This window comes from Pimephales promelas, chromosome 21 (assembly GCF_988280905.1).
Source record: "Pimephales promelas chromosome 21, fPimPro1.hap1.1, whole genome shotgun sequence".
NCBI classification, from domain to species: domain Eukaryota; kingdom Metazoa; phylum Chordata; class Actinopteri; order Cypriniformes; family Leuciscidae; genus Pimephales; species Pimephales promelas.
Window position 1 is genome coordinate 12,110,999 of NC_142789.1, and position 27,887 is coordinate 12,138,885.

The window sequence follows — 27,887 nt, forward strand, 5'->3', positions numbered from 1 at the left end:
TTTTGTTTCATCTTTTTATTTAATAGTACATAAATACATTCATTTTGCAATGCATACAACAAACAGTTCTTGTTTTCAGAATTCATTGTTAGATTAAGTTTTTTTTCTCAACATATGTGATTGTATTAGCCTACTGAAATGATTTTTTTATACAACATTTACTCAAAACTCAGTACAAACATTTCTCTCAAAAAGTTGTGTTAATCAGCCAAATATCAGCTGATTTATTATTATACTTGTCTATCTACCACAAGAAGGATGCATGAAATCCTTTCCTGTGAGATTAGCTGATTGGAGCTCCGGTCGTGACGAGTTTGTAGTACGCCCCCTTCAGGCTCATGAGATAGTCGTGTGCGCCCTTCTCGATAACATATCCTCTAGACATCACAGCTATGATGTCAGAGTTCTGGATAGTAGACAGACGGTGAGCAATGACGATACAAGTTCTGCCTTCTCTTGCTTTATCCAAAGCCTCCTGTACAGTCTGGCTCACAGACAAACAAACATAGACTGGATGAGTTCTCACACAACTAACAAACATTGACAACCCTCTAAAACTTGCGCTGTCTGGCTCACCTTCTCACTTTCTGTGTCCAGTGCTGAGGTGGCCTCATCCAGAAGAAGTATTTTAGGGTCTCGTATGATCGCCCTGGCTATAGCAATGCGTTGCTTTTGACCCCGGGAAAGCTGGGAACCTTGGGAACCAACATTAGTGTCGTATTTCTGCATCATGGGAGAAATAAACAATCAAGCAATTAACATTTTTGTCACACACAAGAAACCATTAAAGATTTTGGATTAAGATATTGTATCTGTAATTAAAATAACAGATTAATAATAATTATAATTTCTTATTACTTAGTTTAAAGGTGTCTATTTTATTTCTAATGATACTATATGAAGAGTTCAGATGCAAAAGCCTCTAAATGCCATTTGAAATTTTCTTCTTTAATGATGATTTTTATCAAACTTGTATATTTAAGTTCAGTAATTTCACTTAAATAACAATTAATAGGTAATTATCATTGCCATTTAAGTGAAATCACTGAACTTAAATATACAAGTTTGATAAAAATCATCATTAAAGAAGAAAATTTTAAATGGCATTTAGAGGCTTTTGCATCTGAACTCTTCATATAATATATATATATATAGTACAGCACTTTTGGTCAACTTCTGTTGTATGTCCTTTATAAATAAAAGACTTCATAAATGAATCATTTTTTGATCTAAAGATGTGAACAGCTTAGAGCAGAATCTCCGAGCTCGTTTTGTAATTAAAGTAGATTCCGACACAAAGTGAATGCAGCATTAATTCTAAATCCTTGTAATCCGAAGATTCCCAAAACTAACACCTCAGGAAGTGACATGACAAAGTCATGCAGCTGGGCTTTCTTGGCTGCGGAGATGACTTCATCCATGCTGAGCTGTCGTTCGTTGTCTCCATAGCGGATGTTTTCTGCAATACTGCAGTCAAACAAAATTGGCTCCTGAGAGACGATCCCAATCTTAGAGCGCAGGAAAGCAACGTTGACCCGAGTAGAGTCATGACCATCAATGAGCTAATCGATAGAGAACAGTGATTAGATCACAAACTCAGTGTTTCAATAAAGATTTTAAAGCAAAAACCCCATTCAAAATATCGTTTTTCTTACCACACGTCCATTGTCAGGATCGTAGAATCTCTCCAATAGTTGAACGCTAGTGCTCTTGCCACAGCCGCTGCTGCCCACAAAGGCCAAAGTCTGTCCTGGCTTAACACTCACATTCAGACCATTCAGAACCTGAATATCTGGCCGGGACGGGTATGTGAACTTGCAGTCTAAAAACTCAATATCCCCTTTAAAATTATCCTTAAAGTACAGGAAAGAGAAAGAAAAAAGTGTCATGTGACGGTCAAACTGTGTGTTCCTGCCTGTGTAGGGCAGGTGATTTTTAAATTGCTGTGCCAAGAAATAATGCAAAACTAAAATGTAATGTTAGAAACATTTAGTTTACATCTCCTACATTTCTATTTGAAATATTACAAATACAATTCTAATAACAGATATTGTGATGCATATACTGTATTTTCCGGAGTATGAGGTAAATCAGCCCATTAATTTGTATTAAGCCATATGTCGGCTTTGTATTGTTTCACAAGCTGATCAATTGATCTTCTAACAATATTCCATGAGTTATTCCACTGGACTACACATGGAATATCTTTAAGTTTATTTAAGTTTTATTTATTTATTTATTTGGCAGGGGATTTATTTACACATATAAAGTTTTTTTTTTTCCTTCTGTTGTTCACTTTCCTCAAAACAAATAATTAATCTTTATGTTTTTCTAATTCAGTCAATGACATTAAAGATTGGTCAATGCAATAAGTCAATTAAACTACTGGAGATTACACTCTAAAAAATGCTGGGTTGTTTTAACCCAATTTTGGGTCAAATATGATTTAACCCAGCTATTAGGTTACATTTTTTAAATTAAATTTTTAACCCAATGTTTGAGTTTGTCCATATTTGGCCCAAAATTGGGTTACAACAACCCAGCATTTGTGGTCTGTTTGTTCGCTAGATAAGGCATGTCAAGTTTATTTCAATAGCACATTTCCCACACACATTCAATTTTGCTTTAAATATGCTAAGAATTGTAGTTTATAATAAACGTATAGCTAATGAATGCTACCATAATTTATGCTTAATGTATACTTACATTTTTCAAATGTGTTCTCTGTTTTCAAAAAAGATTTGTTGTGGAGTGAGGTGGAACTAAAGTACATATTTATAGTGTTTATGTGTATATGTAAACGTTTCGTTTTATCAACAGGTATTTTACATTACGATGTGACTTATCTGTTTTTTAATTCTACAATGCAATTTTGACCCTGTGGAGTGACTTTATTCCAGATCAAACAGTCCATAAATGGTTGTTATTGAGAAATGAATTACCCATTTTTCTCCTTCATTGCTGTAGGTGCTAATTTTGGGAACGTGGTCGAGTAGCTTGAAGAATCGCGCGGCAGAAATCTTGGCTTTGGCGTAGTCTGGTGTGTAAGAGGACGCTCGACCGAGCGCTGTGCCGCTGGTTACAATTGCGGAAATCACCCTGTATTGATAGAACCTCTCCAAATTATGAACATTTACTATACCAGCAATACACTTTGTGGCATCCCAGCAAACAAATTTAGGTTCTGGGAACGTTCTGGGAACATTCTCCTTACGTTATAAAAATGGAACCAAAAATTACCTACATGGAACGTTCCTATAACGTTGTTTGGTTCCCAAAAAAATAACTTCATGGGACCATTCGGGAACATTATAGGGGAACGTTCTGTGTTTGCTGGGCTTGTTATCTCACCTGAAAACCATACTGAAGTGTAGCCCCTCTTGATAGACCAGGTATCCACCGAATCGATAGGAAGCGGAGTTCGCCATGAAGACCACACACTGGGAAAACCCATAGCAGGCACCGTAAACATTAGCCTTCTTCAGCGCGGCCTGGTACGGGGCCTCCAGCTGCGCGTCGAACATCTCCACAAAACTGCGCTCTTTTCCTAAGCCGGCAATGGTGCGGATGTTATTCAGAGCTTCTCCAGATATCTGCGCTCAGAAACAGACACAGAGGCATTTAAAAAGCCTGATGCAGAAGCTGATGGGTAGGTGATTTTACCAACACTCCAGTCTAGCGTGAGCTCACCTGTCCTGCTGTCTCCATGGCCTCTTTGTCCTGCTTGGCGAATCCTGTTAGCATCTTAGCCTGAAACCCTCCAGAGAGAGCCAGGAAGGGCAGAAAGCACAGGATAACCATAGTGAGCTTCCAGCTGAAGTAGAAGGAGATGATAATGGCCACACCGATGTTGGTCAGAGAATTCACGATCATGCCGATCTGAGAACCTGTGGCCTGGAGTGAGAGTTTTTTTTTACAGTAATTAAGCATTATTGAGATTGAAATGTGGCGCAGATCATGCAGTTGTAATGAAAAATGGTCGGATCAGCAAAATGTTTTTCTTACTCCCTGGACTTGTGAGGCATCAGTGGCCAGTCTTGTGGTTAAAGCACCTGGGCTGTTTCTGCGGTCATCAAACCAGCCGATCTCCTGCCCCAGCATTGCATGAAAACCCAGACGCCTCAGTCTACGTGTCAGCAGTTCCCCAGATTTAGAGAATGCATAGCCCTGAGGGGGAATAAACAAAAAGAAGAAGTAGCTGTAATAAATACTATCTAGATATTTTGAAAGCAAACGGAGGCCCAAGGCACTATACAAATAGCAAAAGCAGCTAATTTCACACCTCATTTCATTACGAAATATGTTGGAGCGTAATTAGTAATGTGAAATGAGATGCATTATTAGTGTTGACAAAAGGGCAAATAGTGGGCATTCATTAGAATATATTATAGAATATAGCTGTACGATGTTGGACCTGATTTGGCCGCCTGAGACAAACTAGATCAATTAATAATGATTGCAATCAAATTTTACCTTAACATGATTGTGTTTGTTTTTTATAGCCACCATTTAAATCCCGCATGTAATGCAGTTCACCGAACGAGTCACGGCTTGATGTAAAACTCTTTTTTAATGAGTTAATGACTGTTGTACAATCTGACATTAAAGACAACTGAAATCCTACAGTGTGACATAGCTTACAGCAGGATCATGTCTACAATCTAACAAGCAAAAATCACAAGGGACTAATCATTCATAAATCATTCAGTGTGCACCTGGCTTGAGTCATTCAAATATGGTAATTATTAAAGGGTTAGTTCACCCAAAAATGAAAATTAAGTCATTAATTACTCACCCCCATGCTGTACCAACCCCGTAAGACCTTCGTTCGTCTTCGGAACACAAATGAAGATATTTTTGATTAAATTTGAGAGCTGTATAACTACCACATTGGCTCCTAAGGGACTGCCTCTTGACGGCCCAGAAAGTCAATGAAGAAAATGTTTAAATATCCCATGTGACTACAGTGGCTCAACTATAAGTTTATCAAGCGACGAGAACACTTTTTGTGCGAAAAAACAAACAAAAATAACGTTTTTATTCGACTATTCCTTTTTTTTCCTTGTTGGCCTGAAACGAGACTTCCTTAGATTTCCACGAGTCCACGACGCATGCGCGAGAATTGCGATCTCCTTCAACTACTTCAGTTCAGTTCTCGCGCATGCGTCGTGGAAATCGAATGGAAGTCTCGTTTCAGGCCAATAAGGAAGAAAAGGAATAGTCGAATAAAGTCGGTTTTTTTTGTTTGTTTTTTCGCACAAAAGTATTCTCGTCGCTTGATAAACTTATAGTTGAGCCACGGTAGTCACATGGAATATTTAAACATTTTCTTCATTGACTTTATGGGCCGTCAAGAGCCAGTCCCGGAAGTCTATGTGGTAGTTATACAGCTCTCAAATTTAATCAAAAATATCTTCATTTGTGTTCCGAAGATGATCGAAGGTCTTACGGGGTTGGTACAGCATGGGGGTGAGTAATTAATGACTTAATTTTTATTTTTGGGTGAACTAACCCTTTAATTAAGGTTAAATTAAACAGCCAAATATCACATTAAACTACTGAGGCTAAAATGGTCGTTTTGCTTTTCTTTGTTTTTAGTTAGCCTACATTAAAATGCTAACAGTTTAGCCTTGTAGCTTAGCATAGCGCTTAGGACTACTCAAGAGCTCTCGCTGTCAGAATACCTGGTCAATAAATTGTCAACATTTGATTTTATTCTGACTGACTCTGAAATTGTTTTCCCAAGTAGATTAAACGGATTTGTATGTCACCGCAAGTCTTCTTTAGATTATTGACGACTTGTCTTTGGCGCTAATTGAAGAGTAGACTTGGTTTGCAAAGACAAGAAGTAAATTTCCATATAGGGCAGCAAAATTGTAGCCTGGCTGCGCCCGCCTACGCACTTCCGCTCAATTTCATTTTCCTTCAGTACTTCAGTACTGTACAAATGAAATGTATGTACGAGAGTCTGGTAGAACCAGGCTAGCAAAATTGTGCTTGAGCTACCTAATTCTGTTTTAATTTAATGTTACTTTAGATAAGTGTACGTGGGAAACCACAACATGGCAAATCCAAAGCTATTATACAGTCGTAGAAGTAATGTTGGATGACTAGCATTGGCCATACCTCGGCATGAAGTTTAATGTTATGCAAAAACCACAGGGGCTATTCAAAAGTATCTTTGATTGTGTAAGTGTGAATGCGACCATCTTAGGTTTATAGCCAATTACCTCTGTTTAGTGACCGAACATCCGGTCTCACTTCTAGTGACGTCTCACTTGACATCGAAACAACGTTGATCTGGCATTGTTTTGCTCATCGAGTTAACGTTGAACCAACGTCAGATGCGGCATTCTTCAAAGCTAAATGAAAATCGACGCAATTGGTTTGCTTTCCTAACTTTGAAACAACGTTGATTTCAAGTTGATTTTCCGTTAGTTTTGAAGAATGACGCGTCTGACGTTGGTTCAACGTTAATTCGATGAGGAAAACAATACCAGATCAACGTTGTTTCGATGTCATGTTTCCACGTTGATTCAATGTCAGTTTGCTATCTGGGATAGCATAATGTCCTGGTATTCTGCTGAGGGTGCGAAATTAAAATCAAAATACAAGAAAATTCTCGCTGCAATTGTTGTTCTTCATCATAACGACCTTGAGACCATATTCGAGAATGAACAAACAATAGCAAATATCAGAAATCGAGGAACTGTAGAAATATTTACCTGCCAATCAAAACTACACACAGCGATCGTGTAGGAAGTCTACCTACAGACTCCTCGAACCTTTTGTCAATTTTACTTGTAAACCCAGAATTTTGGTCCCCTATTGAGGGGTTTAGAACTGTGGGATCAGAATTTGTGATTGAATAACTTCTTGTTGCCTGTGAATATTTACACAGGAGGTAGATTGAATGGAGGATCTGGAGGAGGGCACACCTTTTAAGGGGGGCATGGCTGAGAGAATAAGACCATTTTACCAGGCGCACTGAGACATTTTAAATGATACCCAAACATGTATAGTTATTTACTGTACATATTTAACATTGCATACGTTTTCAGTGAGTTTTAGGTAAGGAGAAGATGGGGAGATGATGAGACTGTAAAAGTGAGGTGTGAGCTGCACTCGGATGTTGCTGTTACATATCCAAAATAGAGTTAATTCTCAGGAGAGCCTTTTGTTTGCTCGAGAAGTAGCCAAGATTTGCTGGCACCCACCCTACAGGCCGAAAACTTTGTTTTCACAAACTGCGACATGTTCCTGAATCAACATCTTTGTTGCATTCCAATCAACCAATTCGATTTGATGGACACGTTTACAGTTTATGTCAAGTTTAGGTGTATAACCAGGGTTCCCAGACAGCAACATAGTGTCGGCCCAGATCCGACACGTGTGGATTCCATGTGTACCAGTTGTGTGTCGGATCTGGGTCAACACCATGTTGATGACAGGGTTGATGCTTCTACATAAATGTTATTGACCTATCATTTCGCACTGATTTTAAGGATTACTTATAGGTAGGGTTAGCTTTAGGGGTGGGGATATGGTTAGGATTAAATTTTCAAACGAAATTTGTTGATCTAGGAACGCTTCTTACTCGGCAAAATCAGGAAGTTCTTGATGCCTTGATACCCTATCAGGCAATTACATGATAACTGAACTGAATGGAATGCACAGGATTCTGGGATATCAAAATGCTGCTTTCAAAACAAATCGATCAGATGAAGGTATCTCAGGAGCCAGGAAGATTGGATTCAGGCGTGTCTCAATGTCGTCCTATCTTGGATTTTTATGCTTACGGACGCAGTCACCGGTTTACTGGCCCGGGCATTTGAAAGTAACTCTATCGCCCCCTTGAGATTTGTTGACATCAAAGCAATGCTACAATGTTAGTTTACAATATCTTTACGATATATAGTATAATGAAAAGGCTTCATATGAAGACAAACCTGTAACACTTGTGTGAAAAACGAAATCAAACCAACAAATACAAAGAACAGACAGATGCCATTAATTTCCCTCCGTTGTTCAACAGGATCAGGCATTGAGAATGTCTGCAAATAAAAAGAAAGAGATTAAAGCCATGCTTACAGAAAACACGTGTAGTAGAGGAGAATAGCAGAAAGACACCTCACCGCCAGGATTTGGCTGAAGAGGAGAGAGTAGACTGGGTTCACCCCTCCATTCACAGCAGCTCCAAAGCTTCCAAAGAGCATGTAGGGCCATTCAGGAGCATTATATTTCAGAATGCGAGTCACTGGAGCTGGTTCCACCACGTCTGTATCATCCTCAAGAAGGCTGCTCTATTTACACATACAGTATGCACATACATGAGATGTTTGCGAGATATGTCAGGCCCATGGAGGTGAAGAGATCTAACCTTTCCCATGAACTCCTGAGGAGCGCAGGTTTCAGAGTATGAGCGAGGGCCTAGCTCTCCAGCGATGGCCACTGAGGATTCGGGTACAACATTCGACAGTTGTGATCGAGATCTTCGGTGAATAGAAGCCCTGCAGATATAGTAAAAGAGAGAGAGTGAGGTGGAAAAAGTGAAATGATATTATTCGAATGGTATTTACATACTTTAAGGCACTGACCACTGTATTACCGTTGGAGTTGTCTACTTTGAATAGTTCACTTTGAAATTAATTTTTGATATGTTTTAGCTTACCTCAAGGGCATCCAAGATGCAGGTGTCTTTGTTTCCACAGTATTTTCACATTTTTTTTGACATTTTTCACTCAAACCGTTGTTGTCTATCAGTCATACCCTGGAGGCTAAGGGGGTCCACCTCAAAGAGCAGCACAGAGAAGTCCAAATTAAACATGATTTAATGACTCGTGAAAGTAAGTACACACTGATGGCCTAAGACATGAAACGAGCGTTTTTTGTGAGAAAACGAACAGTATTTATATCGTTTTTACCTCGTGTAATCACAGTGACGTCCAAGTGATCTGAATCAGTTTTGCAATGTCCAACTGAACCAAACTGAATCAGTTCAATGTTACGCCGGAAGTGACCGCTTGCGTGTGACGTCACTCAATATTTACATGGAGATTTCGGAAGTTTTACCTTTTACTAAACATATTTAGATATACCGAAATCGTCTTCCATTGCGGTTTCCCGTATATCTAAATATATTTAGTGAAAGATAAAACTTCCGAAATCTCTGTATAAACAAAGAGTGATGTACAGTAGGCACGCAAGCGATCACTTCCGGCGCATGCTCAGACCAAAGCGCCCGTGCCGTCAGATCATTTTGTCATGGCTATTACAAGAGGTAAAAACGATATAAATACTGTTCATTTTCTAACACAAACTGCTCGTTTCGTGTCTTAGGCCATCAATGTGTACTTACATTTACGAGTCATTAAATCATGTTTAATTTTGACTTCTCTGTGCATGCTTTTGGTGGACCCCCATAGCCTGATAGACAACAACGGTTTGACTGAAAAATGTCAAAATTGAAAATACTGTGAAAACAAAGACACCTACATCTTGGATGCCCTTGAGGTAAGCTAAAACATATCAAAAATTAATTTCAAAGTGAACTATCCCTTTAAGTAATGTTTTTAGGCATTAAAATATATAGTTAGTATGAACTGTGCATTATATCTGTAATAAAAATGGAAGTTCCAATCAGGAAAGCCACTGTAGCTCTTTTTTTCCACATTATAAATGACTTGCGTCTCAGAGCGCTCAGACAAAACACAATAAACCCTGTCATGTTGTCTTGCATTCAGATGTTTGGGAACACAATCATGTGAGACGCTTCTGGTGGGTCATTATACAGTACGAAATCATTGTGATGACACTTTGGCTCAGGCGTTTCAGAATTGAGATACAGTACAATGAAATTGGTCCACTGGTTAGTCCAGTTAACCAATCACATTCACTGTTGAAGGAATGCATGTTTTTTATGCACATCTTCTTAACAGATAAAAAAAAATCCACCCCAATTGACGTTCCCATTTTCTATCTTGGTTTCCATCCATAATTTTTCATGCAATATCCCAGCATAAAAATAGGATGAAAACATAGCAAATGACATTTTGACCACTGAAATATGAAGTGAACCCAGTTTTTCCATTTAAGAAATCTGGCCACTTTAGATTTTTGAAATATTAGGTTTGCAACATATCATCAAATTCTACTGGAATCAACTGATCATTAGTTAAGCCTCTTGTGGGTTCATGTAAGAAACGCGAACTAGGCAGGGTTTCAACGAAGCTTGAGCATTCTTTGAAGAAAGCTTGAGCAATAAAGCTTTTCACCATTTTTACCTCAAGCTAGCTCGATAGCTTCCTGCCCTGATGAGACTCTTTCTCTCTGCATCAGGATCAATACTTTCAGCTTCCTCCATCTCTGAGAAGAGTGAGAGACAGAATGATTAGAAGAATAACATTTACTTCAAATCATGTGCGTTACTTTGAAAACTTTCAGTGAAAAATTCAACAAAAATAGGAAACGTTGCCTTTGAAAAAAAAGTTAAAAAAATTACTAAACCTGAAATTGAAATCAAAATAAATTAAAGATATTAAAAATAATAATAAATAAAATATAAGATATATTTGTTATAAAAATATAAGAAATATAAAAACTATTAAAGTTTTCACTAAATCTAAAATGAAAATGAAATATATTTATATACAAAAATTGTATATAATAGTGTATAATTAATATTCTGATTACATGGTTGGTACAATGATTATGAGGTTTTCAAAATGATTTTTTTCCTTTTTATTTGATTTGAGAGAAAGAATTGTGAGAAAAATAACAGAGACATTGACAACAAGTACAAAAAATATATGTTTTTCAGGTTGGTGGCAATGGGTTCAAAGTTAAAATAACTTAAACTTTGAGTACCATGTCACAGTTCATGCTTTTCTCCACAGAGTTCAATGTATCGGAGAACATTGACACTAGTCATGTGAACTGATCTTGTACAGAGTGCCAACAGTAGTAGTAGAGAGAGTGTGTTACCCTGTTGGGCTTTTTGATTGAGGGCTTTGTCTCCCTGGCTCTGAAGAGTGACCAAGGTGAAGTAGACGCCCTTTCTATCCAGCAGCTCCTCGTGTTTTCCTCGTTCCACGGCACGGCCGTGCTCGAATCCCACGATCACATCTGCATTCTTTATTGTGGATAAACGGTGAGCGATGGAGATGGTGGTGCGACCCATTCGTACCTTCAACAGAGGATTGATGGTTGTTCAACTCTTCAGTGATTTCGATGTACAATATTTTGTTGACTTTTTGTGACTGCTGACCTTGTCCAAAGCCTCCTGGACGACAGCTTCACTCTCATTGTCAAGAGCTGACGTGGCCATGTCAAGCAGGAGGATTCTGGGATTCCTCACTAGTGCCCGGGCGATTGCGATTCTCTGTTTCTGCCCGCCACTCATCTGGCCACCACCCTCACCTACCGAAGTGTCAAATTTCTACAAAGAAAGGATTAAAAAGTTTAAGAAACATTTACTATATTAAACAATGATGGAGTGTTTTAACCCAAATTTGGGTGAAATATGGACAAACCCAAATGTTGGGTCAAAAATTTTAAACCAATTTCAGCTTTCACTTTCAACTGTATTTTTTTTAATTAAATTTTTAACCCAACATTTGGGTTTGTCCATATTTGACCCAAATTTGGGTTGAAACAACTCAGCATTTTTTAGAGTGTAAAATATCCTTCAAAGGTTTGGCGTCAGTAAAAATGTGTTTAATGTTTTTGGCAGAAATCTTCTAATCATTTATTTGATTAATAAAACAATCATTTTCTGAAATATTATTACAATTTAAAACTGTTTTATGTTTTTGTAAATATATTCAAATTCATTTATATATTAATATATTCATTTATGTCTGTGATGACAAAGCTGAATATTCAGCATCATTACTCCAATTTTCTTTGTCACATGATCCTTCAGAAATCATTCTAATATGATGATTTGGTGATAATAATACGAATCATTTCTTATTGGTGTCAATGTTAAAAACAGTTGTGCTGCTAAAATAAATTGTGATCTTTTTTCAGGATTCTTTGATGAATAGAAAGTAAAAAAAAAACAGCATTTATTTGAAATTGGAATCTTTTGTGACATTACAAATGTGTTTTTGTCACTTTTAAACAATTTAATGCATCTTTCCTCATTAAAAGTATTCATTTCTTTAAATACAAATCCTACTGACCCCAAGGTTTTGAAGGGTAGTGTTAAATATGGGTTAAAGGAGGGATTCAAATGTATTTAAACCTAAAAAATAAACAGAAACCTTCAGGATTTGGAACTATTTTAAACAAAATGATAATAATATAATGCAACATAATATAATATAATATAATATAGCTGGGATAGGCTCTATGGCTTCCCGTGACCCTACAGAGGTTAAAGGGATACTCCACTTTTTTTTTTGGAAATATGCTCATTTTACAACTCCCCAGAGTTAAACAGTTGAGTTTTACCGTTTTCGAATCCATTCAGCTCGATTTTCTGATATTTAGAAGAATTTAAGTAACCGGACAGTTTCTGGTCTCATTGACTTCCATAGTATATTTTTTTTCCTACTATGGAAGTCAATGAGACCAGAAACTGTCTGGTTACTGATATTCTTCTAAATATCAGAAAATCGGCTGAATAATTTTGAAAACGGTAAAACTCAACTGTTTAACTCTGGGGAGTTGTAAAATGAGCATATTTCCAAAAAAAAGTATCTCTTTAAGTGTTATGTAGATTGATGGATGGATGGATGGATGGATGGATGGATGGATAATAGTATAATATAGAGACCAAGATGGTCATTAATTATGATGTCGATGTCTGTTGGACATATTTGGCGGTCTCCTGCCTGTGGTAAATCCATGATGAAGTTATAGGCATTGGCCTCTTTGGCTGCAGCGATGATGTCGTCGTTCGTGACTCCAGGACGCCCATATCGAATGTTCTCAGCAATGGTGGTCGCAAACAGAACCGGCTCCTGCTCCACAATTCCAATCAGAGAACGCAGCCACTGGATGTTCAGGCCCCTGATGTCATGACCATCCAACATAACCTGGAGTGAAAGCACAAGGATTTCTGAATGACGTTCACCAAAAATACTGCAGCATGTAAAAGAGATGTTTCTTTACCATCCCTTCTTTGGGGTCATAGAAGCGTTGAATGAGCTGGATCGCGGTGCTCTTTCCAGCACCACTGGGACCCACAAATGCTGTTGTCTCTCCTGACTTAACCTGCAGATTAAGCTGATCGAGGATCTGTGAGAAGGAGGAGAGTAGAGTTCATCTAAAGTAGGAACACACCAGAAAGCCATCTGGTGCTGGTGTACATTTCAACTTTACCTTCACTTCCGGACGAGATGGGTAATGAAAAGTTACATTGTGAAACTCCAGATCTCCTTTCACTTTGTCTAACTTATATCCAGCCTCAGAGAGACAATCGATCTCTGGTTCCTGAAAATAAGACAATATTCTCGTCAATCCATCACTCGGGAAGGTGTCGGACTGTCTCACATGGATGATTTTCTTCTGACTGGCACCTGCTTTGAGCTTGCTGGGCTTTTTCATTCTGTGCATTTTTTTACTAAAATCCAGCACAGAGGGATTTAACACTCATTTGCCATCCATGTAAGATCATATTTTCAGCACTCATGGGATTGAAATCTGTCTGATTTTTTTTTCTTTCTTTCTGTAGACAAGTGGTCCAAAGTAGATTTGATAAAATGATTAAATTAAATTTCATTTAACAAATATTTTCAGCATAACAATTAAAGTGAGTTCAGAATAAAAATAAAATAAAATGAATCAAAAACGCAAATTACTTTTACAGCATCTTACATCACTTTAATCAAAATCATGTTTATTTACAGGTTTAAATTAGATGTTGAATTTCAGGTTTTCGTCATTTTTATCTATTTTTTATTTTATTTTTATATTTCTATTAAGGTTTAATTTCTATTTCCTGTAATTTACTTTTTATAAATTTTAGTAATTTAGTAAGCCCTCCAAAAAAATCGTGTGTATTGACAGGTTTAAATTAGATGTTGAATTTCAGGTTTTCAACATTTTTTTTGTTTTATTTTTATATTTCTATTAAGCTAGAATTTCTATTTCCTGTAATTTAGTTTTTTTTAATAAATTTTAGTAATTTAGTACTATTTTAATTAGCAATAAAATATAACATTTACATTTTACTTTAATTCAGCTTTATTTTAATTAACACAATTTTTTGTTGTTGTTGTTGTTAACAATAACAACACCGGATTTGAGACAAATGCTAGTCTTTTCATGTGATTTTTGTGATGTCCGTTGTCCGCAGGGTTCTTACGCGGTCTATGGTCTCAAAGATAATGGTGGCGGCTCCTCTTCCAGCAGCAAAAGCCTCCAGACAAGGAGACGCCTGGCCCAAATTCAGCGCAGCAATAAGTACTCCGAAAAATACCTGCAAAACAAAACGTGATATCCAAACAATATCGGCCTTTTCTGCCACTGTAATGTGTGAATAACAAAATGAACCTTGATGTGTGGGTTCTTTTTAATGTGCTTGCATGAAATCATGTGTGTGTACCTGTAGTAAAGTCCCTGGACTGTACTCTTGTGTGTCCACTACTAAACTGGACCCATACCAGAAAGCTAGTGCGTAACACAGGAAGATGATGAACCACAAGTACCCAGTGAAAAACCCCATGATCAGACCTTTCCGGATGCCCCATCGCTGGGCAGAGATCAGATTATGGTCATACCTGCAGAAAACACAACGTGTAAAGAGTGTTAAATTATGGCATCAGCTCGGAGGAAATAACACAGTAAGTACATTTCTGATTACAGTGCAGTGCGGGAGTCATTATGTGTGAAGATGATGGTTAGTCACCTTTCCACTTCTTTTTTCTCGCCACCGAATGCTGCCACAGTGCGAACAGAAGACAAAACCTCATCCGCCACAGCACCTGCTTTAGCGTACGCCTGCAGCTCCATTCCCGTCAGTTTCGCCACAAACTAGACAAGTACAAGCAATCAAAACAAGTGTAATATATTGTAATTAACTTTACACAACAGTTTGTTACGGCCCTTGAATGTAATAGACAAATGGAGTGTCTTGGAACTCCACTCACCAGTGTTTGTTCCAGATAGACGAAATTCACCATGAAATCAAAATGAACACTGCCTAATTTTTATGGAATATTGTGTTTATCCAATAACAACGCATTCTCAACCCAAGGCGTCACCTTTGACCATGCTTCAATATTTGACGTTTCAGGCGCCCTTTAGCGTCACTTACATGACGCGATCCTACGGCGTCATCTAACTGACGCTAAAGGAAAGCGTCTGTTAGAGGACGCGGTTAGGTTTAGGTGTGGGGTGGGGGTAGGGTACACGCGATCCTAGGGCGTCATCGAACTGACGCTAAAGGGCGCCTAAAGCGTCAGATATTGAAGCATGTCCAAATGCTTCCCAAGGCGTCAGTTAGGTGACGCCTTGGGAGTGAGAATGGGCTGCCAATAATGGTGTTTTATTAATTTGCCCTCATAATCTTTAATCAAAATGGGGTGATGGCGCAGTGGATAAGACACATGCCTTTGGTTTGAGAGATCCGTGTTCGAATCCACTGTGAGACACCAATGCGTCCCTGATCAAGACACTTAACTCTTAGTTGCTCCAGAGGTGTGCAACCTCTGACATACAGTATATAGCAATTGTAATGCTGCGTTCATGTGCTATGGTAATCATGGTAAATACCAAAAGCCGACGTGGAAAATGCACATGAACACCCCCTCATGTGGTATTTACCACTGGGCAACTCGTAGAATATTTTGATGAACGAGTTGCCGAGATGAGATAACCTTTGACCATTTCAAAATGGCGGAGAGCACCGCGAGAGTCGTGAATGGTAAAAAATATATATATATACTATTGATGATCTAGAAAATATACAGCATATTATTTACCTTTTGAGTTTTGATAAATCTTTTTTTTTTTGCTGTTGCAGATGACTTAAGCAATCTAAAATAGTTTTAGCTAAATAACTGGTCTGGATCTCCATCTTTTTACCACATTACGACAACAAACGCACTTGAACGAAACACACTGGTAAATACCAGTTCACAAGTGGAAACAGCCCATTCTCACTCCCAAGGCGTCACCTAACTGACGCCTTGGGAAGCATTTGACCATGCTTCAATATCTGACGCTTTAGGCGCCCTTTAGCGTCAGTTAGATGACGCCCTAGGATCGCGTGTACCCTACCCCCACCTCATACCTAAACCTAACCGCATCCTCTAACTGACACTTTCCTTTAGCGTCAGTTAGATGACGCCGTAGGATCGCGTCATGTAAGTGACGCTAAAGGGCGCCTAAAACGTCAAATATTGAGGCATGGTCAAAGGTGACGCCTTGGGGTGAGAATGTGTTGGTGGAAACTATCCTATTTTCCATAGCACGTGAACACAGCATAAGTCGCTTTGGATATAAGCGTCAGCTAAATGAATGAATGTAAATGTAAAAAAAACTTCGGTAACACTTTACAATACGGGTGCACTAATATGCATTAATTCATGCTTAACTAATGCACAGATAATCATGAGTTATAACTAATGAAGAACTAAACCATTAATTAATGATTACTGCATCAGCAACTAATAAAGAGTCTATATGATTAATAGATTAAGTAATACATGAATTGCTATTAATTCAATGTGTCATTGTGTATTAATTCCTTAATAACTTATTTTATTAACTAATAGTGTAAATGAATGTGTTAATTACCACAATTGGTCAAAGCTATGCACTTCAACTTCCAGTTGTCTGCTTTAATTAATCATTACCTAATGATTTGCAAAGGCATCATTATGTTATGACTTTACTTGTTGGGGCACATCATTATTAACTGTCACTGTCCCACAGGTGGGACGTTTGCCACTATATTTTTAAAACAATAATATCTTAGTAAATACCTTAAATAATATTGACAAACTATATATCATTTGAAAGCTTACAATCTCTAGTTTCCATATTTGGTGACTGGTTTTCAAAATATATCACAGAGGAGCCATAATTTATCAATATGCAACAAGAATATTTTCATACTCATAAGGCGTGTTCAGACCTTTATTTTAAAATAGCAGTAAACATGAAAAATCAGGAAAAAATGGTAGATACCTCAGTTTGTTTTCATGCCAAAAGTTCAAAAGATAGAATCCATTCAATTATTTTGGAAAAAAAGGTCTGAAAAGTTTGAAATATCAAGAAAAAAAATAATAAATTCACCATTTGTGACGTGGCAGCTAGCTATGACTTACATGCGTGTTCTTTGTATGTGTTTCTTAGAGGTTCAATTCATTTCAAAATCTGCCAAACTTCCCATATTACTTCTGAATAGGATCTCTACTTCAGAAATTGTATGAAAATTGTGAAAATAGTGGTTCATATAACTCAAAACACGAATGGAAATGCAGGCGCCCTTATATGGGCAGTAATGGAGTCTGATTGTGCCCTAGTGAAAAAGTTTGGTACTGCGCTCAAACAAAATCTTACTGAAAGCTCATTTTTTGAGATATCAACCTAAAATTTGAAACACAACTTGTTCAGATTTTTGGCTTTGATCTTTCTGCCGTTTTAGAGTAGCCCAGATTTTGAAAATATATATTTTATGTAAAATATGAATAATTAATATTTTTACATTGTACATTTCCATAAACTCAAACTTCTATAACTTTTTTCTGTTTCACTTTCTTAATTTATTTCACTTCTACAAAAATCTGCCAAATGTCTTCTTTAAAACAAGACCAATCATATGTCTATATTCCAAAGCATTCTTGAATTACAACCATTTAAGTTCGAAATGTGCATTTTCATGTCTATTCAAAAAAGGGGGGGTGACAGTTAAGAGGTTAACTAGTCATTTAGTAATTGTAGTAATTTGAACATGAATTTGCACTAACAATGAAGTAATTAATCATGCATTAATGCATATTAGCATACCTGTCATATTATCTGGAAATTGAAATGCAAGGTTTTGGCTCATTCTGGTAATTAACATATTAATTAACAGTAGTAGTTAAAAAATTAGTTATTATGGAATTAATCCACAATTACATATTTAATTAAAAACAATTAATGTATGAACTAATATTAACCTTACAGACTCTTAATTAGTTCCTAATGTGGTAATCATTAATGAATAGCTTAGATAATCATTAGTTACACATTAATTCAGTATTATGTGCATTAGTTAAGCATGAATTAATGCTTATTAGTGCACCCGTATTGTAAAGTGTTACCAAAACTTCCCCTCCCACTTGCAACAACTTCTCTTCTCACTCTGACGATGCATTTTCTGGCGTGAGGGCGGGACAACCTGTCTCACACATGAGATCCACCAATAGAAAACCACAATGGTCCAATCAATGGAGTGCTGTGAGGAGGAAGTCAAAACCCAGAAGACTAATAGACTGGTGCAGGTATGACATCACTTTGTAGGCCAAAACGTATAGAAACGAGTTAGCATTTTAGCACTTTCGGTTCCATCGTCCCCAAGTCAAAGGATTTTTTTAAGTGGATTTTTGTTTATGGCTGAAATAAGGTCTGCGGTTAACACAAGCTCAAGACATTTTATTGTATTATTCTACAACATAAAATACTCTAGTAATACCCTACTCGTGATTTTTGAAGCTGTTGCGTGTCTTGAAAAAGATGCTAACCAGTGACTAAATGGTACTGTCGAGGAGATTAAACGTCTTAAACGCTGAACTGGTAAACTTAGTTTGCTCGTTTGTTTATAGCCTATTAATAGCCTATTTTAATTCTAGTGACAGCAGGCTTCAAAATTCATAAACGTTGTGTTCATCGCTGAAAATTATCTTAATGGACAAAATGTGTAAGTATCTAAATTTGGCAACACTTTAAAATAATTAATTAATTTAATTAATTCATTACATTTATATAGCGCTTTTCTGGACACTCAAAGTGCTTTACATAGAGGGGGGGATCTCCTCAACCACCACCAGAAAATAATGGTTCGTAGTTAACAAGTGGCTATGCGGGAAGCATTAACACCGAAGTTCATACTATTAACTAATATGGAAGCAATATTAACTAAGTATTAATAGGTAATTTACTACAAAGGTAGTTCCTTGGTAGGTATTTGATTATTACTAAAGAAATATATCCTCATTGAGAACTACTTGTGAACTAAGAAATAATAACCAATTAATTACTAAAAAGTGAACAATTGTGGGGGTTTTACTCTTAACATGGTCATAACATTTCAGAAGCATGTGCCTCAAATGGGTTCTTTGTGGAAACAAGTTAATGAATATTACATCCGCCCAAATACATTAGCTACGTACAGGTTGTAATTGCAAGTACTACTTTTGCCAGGATGGACGCATGCTCTCTGTTTATTTTAAACTTAAACATAAAATAATACTAAAAATGACAGTTTTTTAAAGAAAATCCTAAATAATTAGGAAGTGATGCTGACACTCTCATGATTGGATTAGTTCACTATTATGAGCTCTATTGAGTGTCAGTTCAATATATGTCAGACTCCTAGACCTACGATATGAACATAAACATTGATGTTCACTTGTCAAAAACAATTTGCATCTTTAATGAAGAAATTGGCTGCATTTATGTTACGATAAGCGCAAAACCACATCTTCCAGATTACAGTGTTTGTTAGAATATTAGTGCCTCACAGAACCTGTACAGTATGTGTCAAATATAAAATTAAATAACTTGTATCATTTGTGAAAAACATGTTAACTCCTCATTAACTAAAACCATTACCTTATGTAAACATTGCAGGATGACAAGGTAATGGTTATAGTTAATGTGGAGTTAACATTTTAACATAATACAAGTTAAGTTGCATCTTCATTAAAGATGCAAATTGTTTTTGACAAGTAAACATCAATGTTTATGTTCACATGCTAAAGAGAAGTCCTCCTCAGGCAGCTTGTAACATAAAGGTATAGGTCTTAGGAGTCTGAGATATACTGAATTGACACTCAATAGAGCTCGTAATAGTGAACTAATCCAATCATGAGAGTGTCAGCATCACTTCCTAATTATTTAAGATTTAAAAAAAAAAAATTGTCATTATTAGTATTATTTTATGTTTAAGTTTGAAATAAACAGAGAACATACGTCCATCCTTTGGCAAGAGTAGTAATCACAATCTCAACCTGTATCAAGGAACTACCTTTGTACTAAATTACCTATTACTTAATGCTTAGTTAATATTGCTTCCATATTACTAGCCACTCAGCATTTTCACTGGCCACAGTTCAACATCGAGACCATGGGGAAAAACGTGAAATATTTAGCACTTTTAGTTCAGGAAAGAACAAATTGCAGTTTTTTATTAGGACCTATTATGCAAAAATCAATTTTACATGGCTTTTGAACATAAATGTGTCTCGACAGTGTGTGTACACAACCACCCTATAATGGTAAAAATCCACCCACTCCTTTTAATTCCCATAAATCATAAGCAGTGTCTCAGAACAAGCGGTTTGCAGTTTCTACGCAATGTGACAAGACAAATGTTTAGGCCCCGCCCACAACTCATAGCCCCGCCCTGAGTGAGCTGTACACAGTCTGATATGTTTATCTCCTTGCCAGAGCAGCATTCAAGTAATGTATTCTCATTAAAGATACTAAAGTTTTTCAATCAAGAGCAGTGAGTGATTTTCTTTTGCTGTTTGATTCATATTACAGGCACAATATGTAGGGGGGGGGGGGGGGGTTCGCCACAAGACGGCGCAGTTTCTAACAATAACAAAAGCGTAGGTTTATGACACAGCGATGAGCTGAATGATGGGACTTGCTGTCAAGCAGATGGATCTAATAATGTTTATGGACGAGACAAACATTCATGTTTTTAACATTATAGTTGTACGAAGCAGGTCGCGAAAGATATCATATATCGAAAGTTTAGACTGATTTAGCTTCAAAAAGCAGGCAGATACATACGTAACAATTTACTTTCATGATGATGAAGAGCTGCAATGTCACGTTAGCACGACTGCGATAGAGATCATAATCAAACCAAAACAGATGTTTTAGTGTTTGACAGAGTATCAGAAACACAAGCTGTAGCAGCTCCGCCCTCTTCTGGAAAGCAGCAGCTCATTTGCATTTAAAGGTACATGCACGAAAACAACATGTACCCTTCTCCTCAAAAATACAAATGATATATTAAACTGTCTGTTGGGTATTTTAAGCTGAAACTTCACAGACTCATTCTGGGGACATCAGAGACTTATATTACATCTTGTATTAAAAGAGGCATAATAGTTCCCCTTTAAAAACATGAGATGCAATGCAGTGTAGTGGAATGAAAAATACTCGCATATTTCAAAGTTATTTGGCATGCCGTTTAAAAAAACGTCTAGCGTTTGGAAAAATGGAATATGCCAGGCAATCTGCAGGTTTCAATAGCTTGTCTGATGACATAAATCTGTACAGACAACATAAAGAGCTGATGACTTTGCCCATATAGTTATCATTATCTTTATTGTTGTCGTTCTTGGTGTGAACAGGCCTGTTGTGTTTAAAATATGTGATCCTATGTGAAATCCATGAAATGTTATGTAAGAAAAAAAGGCCTGATGAATTTTCTTTTCTCACCAGAGCCATGAGACCTGCCCCGAGCCCAATCAGAGGAGACACTGAGACGATGACCAGCGTTAGTTTCCAGCCCTTTGCGAAACCCATGAGGAAACCACACACGAATGTGGTAAAGCGCTGGATGAAGATCCCCACCTGATCAGCAATGGCATCGTTTATCTTGTTGATGTCACTAGGATCACATGAGGTGACACACATACACAATGTTACAGTAGGTAACTTTTGTTTAGTTAGCATTTGCACTCTAGAAAGTGTTGAATGTGTCTTACTCAGACATGCGTGTGTTGAGTTCTCCCACAGAGGTGCAGTCAAACCAACCGATCTCCATCCTCATGACCTTCCTAAAATACATCATCCTGATGATCTGAATCTGTCGTGCTGCTGCAGTGATCCACAGAGAGATCTGAAGGAAACAAAACGAGAGAGAAAACCCTTTACGGTCATGCAAAAATTATACACATTATTGACGTTTTTGTAAATTTCGTTTTGCACATTTACAAAACAACAAAGACAGTAATTAGTTGAAAAGTCTCACCTGCAGGTATCCAAGAATGAAGACCCCCCCTCCAATGCCTACATAATAGTAGGCGAAATTGGTCATTTCATATTCAATGTCTAATAGCCTGAAGGACAAAAAGCACACCATCATTAAATACATTTTTTTTAAATTAAAGGGCTTATGAACTGAGAAATCAAATTTTCCTTGCGCTTTTGACATCTAAGATGTCACCATATTATAAGAATATCCTGTAAGTTTCAGAACTGAAAACGTCCTTTTAGTCCAATAAAAGCTTTTATTGACACCAGGCTCAGCAAACGACTGGTTTTTCAAAGTGGGAAACTATGACGTCAAAGAGGATAAAACACCACCCCCGCAGAAGAAGATCAACGCCTGCTTCAACACGGCCATTTAGCCCCGCCCACCGATTTGCAAATTACACGCATAGCTAAATAACATAGGCCTACCTCGTGAGTCGTGATGACAAACCGGATCGAGCTACCGAGCAATGCAACACACAGACTCTGGGTCGAATCATTTCGGTCACCATTTTACAAAATTGGGCGTTTTCAAAACAATTTCCCCCAAGTGCATCGACAGGTGAGTTGAAACTCATTATAATATGCAAAACTGTTATCACAGCAGTGGGCGTTTACTTCAAAGTCTCAGTGCGAGACGCCCATAAAAACCGAGCGTTTTTGAGCTAGGCTAACAACTTGGGTGCAAAATAGCCTACTTATTCATTTTGATGTTTTTGAATGCAAAAACTAAGCGAACGTCATAAGTTGACCTCAGACAACAATATAATACAATTTAAAAAGCCAGTTCATGACCCCTTTAAATAATTTTCAACTGTAGAAAGTTTATTGTATTTATTTATTATTTTTAAAAAATGGCAAAAAAATACATTTGATTTGATTGAATATGTGTTTCTAATATTGAGTAGAATAAAAATATACACTGTTCCCTTGATACAAAGTAAATCATTTCAACGATTTATTTTGGCTTTCATAAAATGACTAATAGTTTCATTTTGGAAACATGACGTTTACTAATTTTCTCACGCAATATAAATGAGTCTTTATACATTCAAATAAATAGCTGCGTTTGATTTTAGAGAGAGTGAAAAAATAACATAAGTGAAAACCCCGGCTTTGTTTATTCTCACCCGCATGATCTGGTCATGTTCAGTGCCAGGTTTTCTTCATGTGTCAGGTTTCGCCACTGTATAGTGTTGTTCACACATGCTTTCTCCGGGTCAGTAAGCTCATTGAGCTCGATGTCATACTCTATGAAGGTGTCCGTCAGCATCCCAAACACGAGCAGCATCAGCGGCTGTGCTGAACCGTGAGCAATCGCACACAAGCTCCCAAAAATCATCATCCAGATCTCCCGGCAGCTGGCAAAGCGAAACTGCGGGGGAAACCGATTTACATGTTCACCAGTAATGTTATTATTTCTAATAATCAAAGTAAGGACTTAATTGCTGTAAGATGTTTACCTCTTCACTCCCATTTACATGCAATTTTCATTATTCTTATTATGCTAAGAAGTGTTTTGTGGTTATTTTTACCATCGTGTTGGCCTTCCCCACAGCACAAATGATAAACTAACATGTAAAGTATGTTACTCCACACTGTTTAAATCTACTTCATCAAATACAAAACACATTTCTATGTAGGCCTAGGTAATATGCAGTAGTGTAAAAACATTTCTTTTTTTGTATTAGTTTGTACAAAATTGGCCTACTGCAAAACTACAGTACGTAGGCCTACAGAACAGCGAAATTACACTGACCGGTCTAAAAAAAAAGAAGATTCTGATTGGATTTAAATAAGAAAATGCTAAAGAGTCTATGATTGGATCATTATTGCAGTGATTATTACTGTATGTTTCTAGAATGTTATATGTTTGGCAATGATTCTTCTAAGCCTAATTGATGGAGTGTGTGGCTTTTTATTTCTTAAATAACCAAATAAAAGCATCATGGCCGCAATACAGCATGACAATATCAAGATTCATCAGGCTCAAATTATGAAAGAATGGTTGTTGTGAGGGAGCATGAAGAATCATTTTCACACATGAAGTGGCTCTGAGTCCAGACTTTAAATTCATTGAAAGTCTTTGGGATGTGCTGGAGGAGACTTTACAGAGTGCTGGACTCTTGCGTTGTCAAAATAAGATCTTGACCAAAAATGTATGCACCTCTTGATGGAAATTCCATTTATTTCAATCCATTTTTGATCTTATCAAATGATTCTTTATGCTCCCTTCCAACCATTTCTTCACATTTTGATCCCAATGAATCATGTTATAATATATGTATTGTATTATATTATATTATATTATATTATATTATATTATATTATATTATATTATATTATATTATATTATATTATATTATATTACGGCTATAATATATGTAATACGGCTATAATGTGTTTTCCTACATGGTTATACCAACACTATCGCACGACCAATTCATACGAATTCGACGCATGATTAAAAAGTGGCTAATTCGTACTAATTCGTACGACCTCACTCGTACTAATTCGTACGATTTGTCTAAACCCACGTGATGGTTAGGTTTAGGGGCGGGGTAAGGGGTAGGTCATTCGTACGAATTCATACGAATTGGCCAATTCGTAAAATATGTACGATTTAGCAAAATCGTATTAATTCGTACGAGTGAGGTCATATGAATTGTTACGAATTAGCCACTTTTTAATCATTCGTCAAATTCGTACGACTTGGTCGTGAGATCGGGTTGGTTATACACTCCATCAATTAGGTTTAGAAGAACTGTTGCCCAACATATATCATGCTTTGAACATAATAATCACTGCAACAACTATCCAATCACAGACTCTTAAGGATTTGCCTATTTAAATCCAAAAAGCAACTTTCTTTCCGTCTTTCTTTTTTCTTTTTTCTTTTTTTTTTGGGCTGAGCAGTGTATATTCGAATGAAATTTTCGATCCAAAAATCTTGATTTTAGAACAATACTAACATGTCACTTACAGTCATTATAAACTGTATGTTATGCAACAGGTGTCCATCCATGCAACATGAATATTTTTAGGTCCAAATAAGACGATCACAAAACATATTTCCCCCAACAACAGAATTCCTCTCATTGTTATAATATATCTCAGAGGAATTACCAGCTGAAAGAAGCCAACGCGGATGGCCGATTCTTCTTTCTTGCCATCTTTGGACCTGTGAATGAAATGGTGGCGCTCAAAAGTAAATGTGAGAAAACAAGCTTTTATTATCAAGGAAAAGGAGGAAAGATGTCTTACTTTTTATCCTTTCCCATTGTCCTGCACACAAGTTTAGTTTAGAAACATTACAAATAAGCAATTCTCAATGCTTAACAAATGTAGATAAAAAAAGCAGAACTTACATGTAATCACCATTTGTCGCTGTAACAGAATCAATGTGTTTGTTTATTAATGTCTGAATGGATTGTGCTATAGATTTGAGAATAGTTTTAAAAGATTTACCCTCATCTGAAAATTCATAACCATCATTTTCCTGTCCAAACTTCTTGATGCTGCGCAGCTTTACGGTTCCTGGCATCGTTCTGCCTGTTCTTGTCTTAACGCCATTAAGAAAACAGATGCTTCAGGATAATTGCATCACAGAGGAACATAATGTATCATTTCAGATTTCAAACCAACACTGTAAACTTACCTGGCTTATCCAAAGTTACTCTCTTTTTCTGAGATTTTTAGTTTTACAGTGAAAATTCTTCCTTGGATGCTCCTAAAATCCAATCATATTCTCAGCGAGTGTCTGGATAGACTCCTTTTAAGCTCCGGGAATGTGTCGGTTGTTGCCACCAGTATCTGTTTGTAGTTAAAAGTCTTGGTCGGTTTGGCTCAGGTGGGGTAACTGTCCGGCAGGTTTGTTCTGTAAGGGAGGGTGAATGACCTCGGTATACAAACACTGACATAAGATAATTGTCCCAAAAAAATCAATTCAGGCACATGTGCTCACAAAATGACTATTATGATATTGACATTCATACCCAAATCTTATTAATGTCCACCTGTAGTCAATACTTTTAAGCCTCTAAAACTCATCTTTGATCACCAAAATTACACATTCAATTCCTTAAAAAAATTCTTCAAGCCTTAAAATAGCTTGAATGTAACTTTAAGCCCTTACCTTGTTTAGTATACGCGGTAACACTTTATGCAGCCCCGCCTCCACTCACTCACACCAGCTCAGAGATCCAATCATTTACGATCACACGTTGAGCTGATTGGATACATGGAAATTTGTTACGTCAGAAACACCAGCGATTTCAAACCGTGTTTTTTGAGACTGCCTTTGGTTCACTGCAGATTTAAAGAGAAAATCAACAATACCACATAGCAACATTGTTTCGGCCCAGATCCAGCCCACATCTGGCACTTGTGGGATGCGGATCTGGCCCACATGCAGCGTGGAATGACGGCACTTGGGTGACCCACTCCTGTTTGCCAGATCTGGGCCACAAGCAGGCCATAGCAATGCCACATGTCAGCCAAGAGCAAAGAAATAAACCAGAACTGGACATTATCTGAGCCACAAAATCTGTGTATATTAAACATGGAGTCATCTCAACCTTAATAAGCCTGTTAACAAGCAGAATCACTGAAGGAAAGAAGAAAAAGGAAAATTAGACGAGCAGAACAAGAACTACAACTGATTTTAGACACAGTCTTAGATGAAATCACCTGAAGAGAAGACATTAAATCTGAAGATCTCAGCAGAGGAGGATTAAACAACTCCGCAAACAGCATTACCAGCTTCACTTATTACTAACCAGACTGACTTTATTTCTGTCAGACTTCTACGGAAGATTTTATTGAGAATTAACAGAGGTTTAACTCGGTGTTTTATTTGAAGTCACCATAACATCAGAATCACTGAAGGAGAAAATCCTAATTGGTTACCATTATGGAGATCAGTGTTTGCTTTAGTTGGGCTCTTGACCCTTAAGTCATTTATCTTAGAATTTGTTCGGCTATTGTACTTCTGTTATAACATCCAAATGAACAAAGAGAAAAGGTGATTTGATGGTGTTCGCTGATTAACATTGTTATTATTTCACGATCATTTGACCTGAGTAGAGCCCAATTTCTGAGTTAAATTTACTTTGTTTATTGTTTATTGTTACAACACTGTCCTTGAAAATCATAATATTCTTAACTTTTACAACGTAATCCAAATAATTTTTTTTAAACTTAATTTTAAAGGGTAACTAAACCCCTGGTCAGAGCCTGACTCCACCCACTGGCAATATTTGAAAAATGCTGGAAAAGTGGGCAGAGCCCAGTGGAGGGGGGCGTGCACCTGAGACGCATCTCTTTGTATGGAACTTGCCTACGTCACCAACAATCGCTGTGTCACGTACCACCGCAAACATCCAATAAGAAAATTCAACTGCAGTAGCCACCGTTCAACCTGAAGCACTAAGACGTTTTTACACCATATATTGTAGAAATAGAACACTTTATAAACAAATGTCAAAAAAGTTACTCGAATCAATGACTGGTATTAATAAAGATCCATTCTTACAGATCATTAACTAAAAAAAGTTGGTTTAGTGTTTAGTTACTCTTCAAAAAGATATCAAGAATCAGCCTGTGAATCTCAATAATGGTGACAATTATAAAGCATTTTGAAGTGTATTCTGGATGCCACCAATCAAATCTCATTCATGGCTCCCATCATGCATTGCTGTATGAATAACTAATGAGCTTATGTTCGGAGTTAA

General features: G+C 37.1%; 1 protein-coding gene across 2 annotated transcripts; it reads right to left on the minus strand.

The window, feature by feature from the left end:
* abcb11b (ATP binding cassette subfamily B member 11b) lies at positions 1-26,458 on the minus strand. 2 transcript variants are annotated; one of them, XM_039655594.2, is made up of 30 exons: positions 26,291-26,458; positions 25,814-26,032; positions 25,624-25,717; positions 25,524-25,542; positions 25,420-25,440; positions 25,282-25,336; positions 23,286-23,530; positions 22,154-22,241; positions 21,888-22,021; positions 21,619-21,790; positions 14,858-14,982; positions 14,555-14,729; positions 14,315-14,428; positions 13,330-13,440; positions 13,120-13,245; positions 12,840-13,043; positions 11,267-11,437; positions 10,984-11,185; positions 10,284-10,365; positions 8,381-8,510; positions 8,136-8,303; positions 7,950-8,054; positions 4,006-4,167; positions 3,691-3,894; positions 3,352-3,593; positions 2,943-3,099; positions 1,656-1,853; positions 1,356-1,562; positions 577-723; positions 1-484 (listed from the first exon to the last, which is right to left on the minus strand). In XM_039655594.2, exons 3-30 carry the CDS (start codon positions 25,697-25,699, stop codon positions 284-286), a joined length of 4,041 nt encoding a protein of 1,346 aa, XP_039511528.2. In that variant the 5' UTR covers positions 25,700-25,717; positions 25,814-26,032; positions 26,291-26,458; the 3' UTR covers positions 1-283. The 2 variants fall into 2 exon arrangements, with proteins under 2 accessions (XP_039511528.2, XP_088981517.1); XM_089125391.1 differs by lacking the exons at positions 25,420-25,440; positions 26,291-26,458 and having other exon boundaries at positions 25,814-26,026.
* Between the last annotated feature and the right edge of the window lie 1,429 nt (positions 26,459-27,887).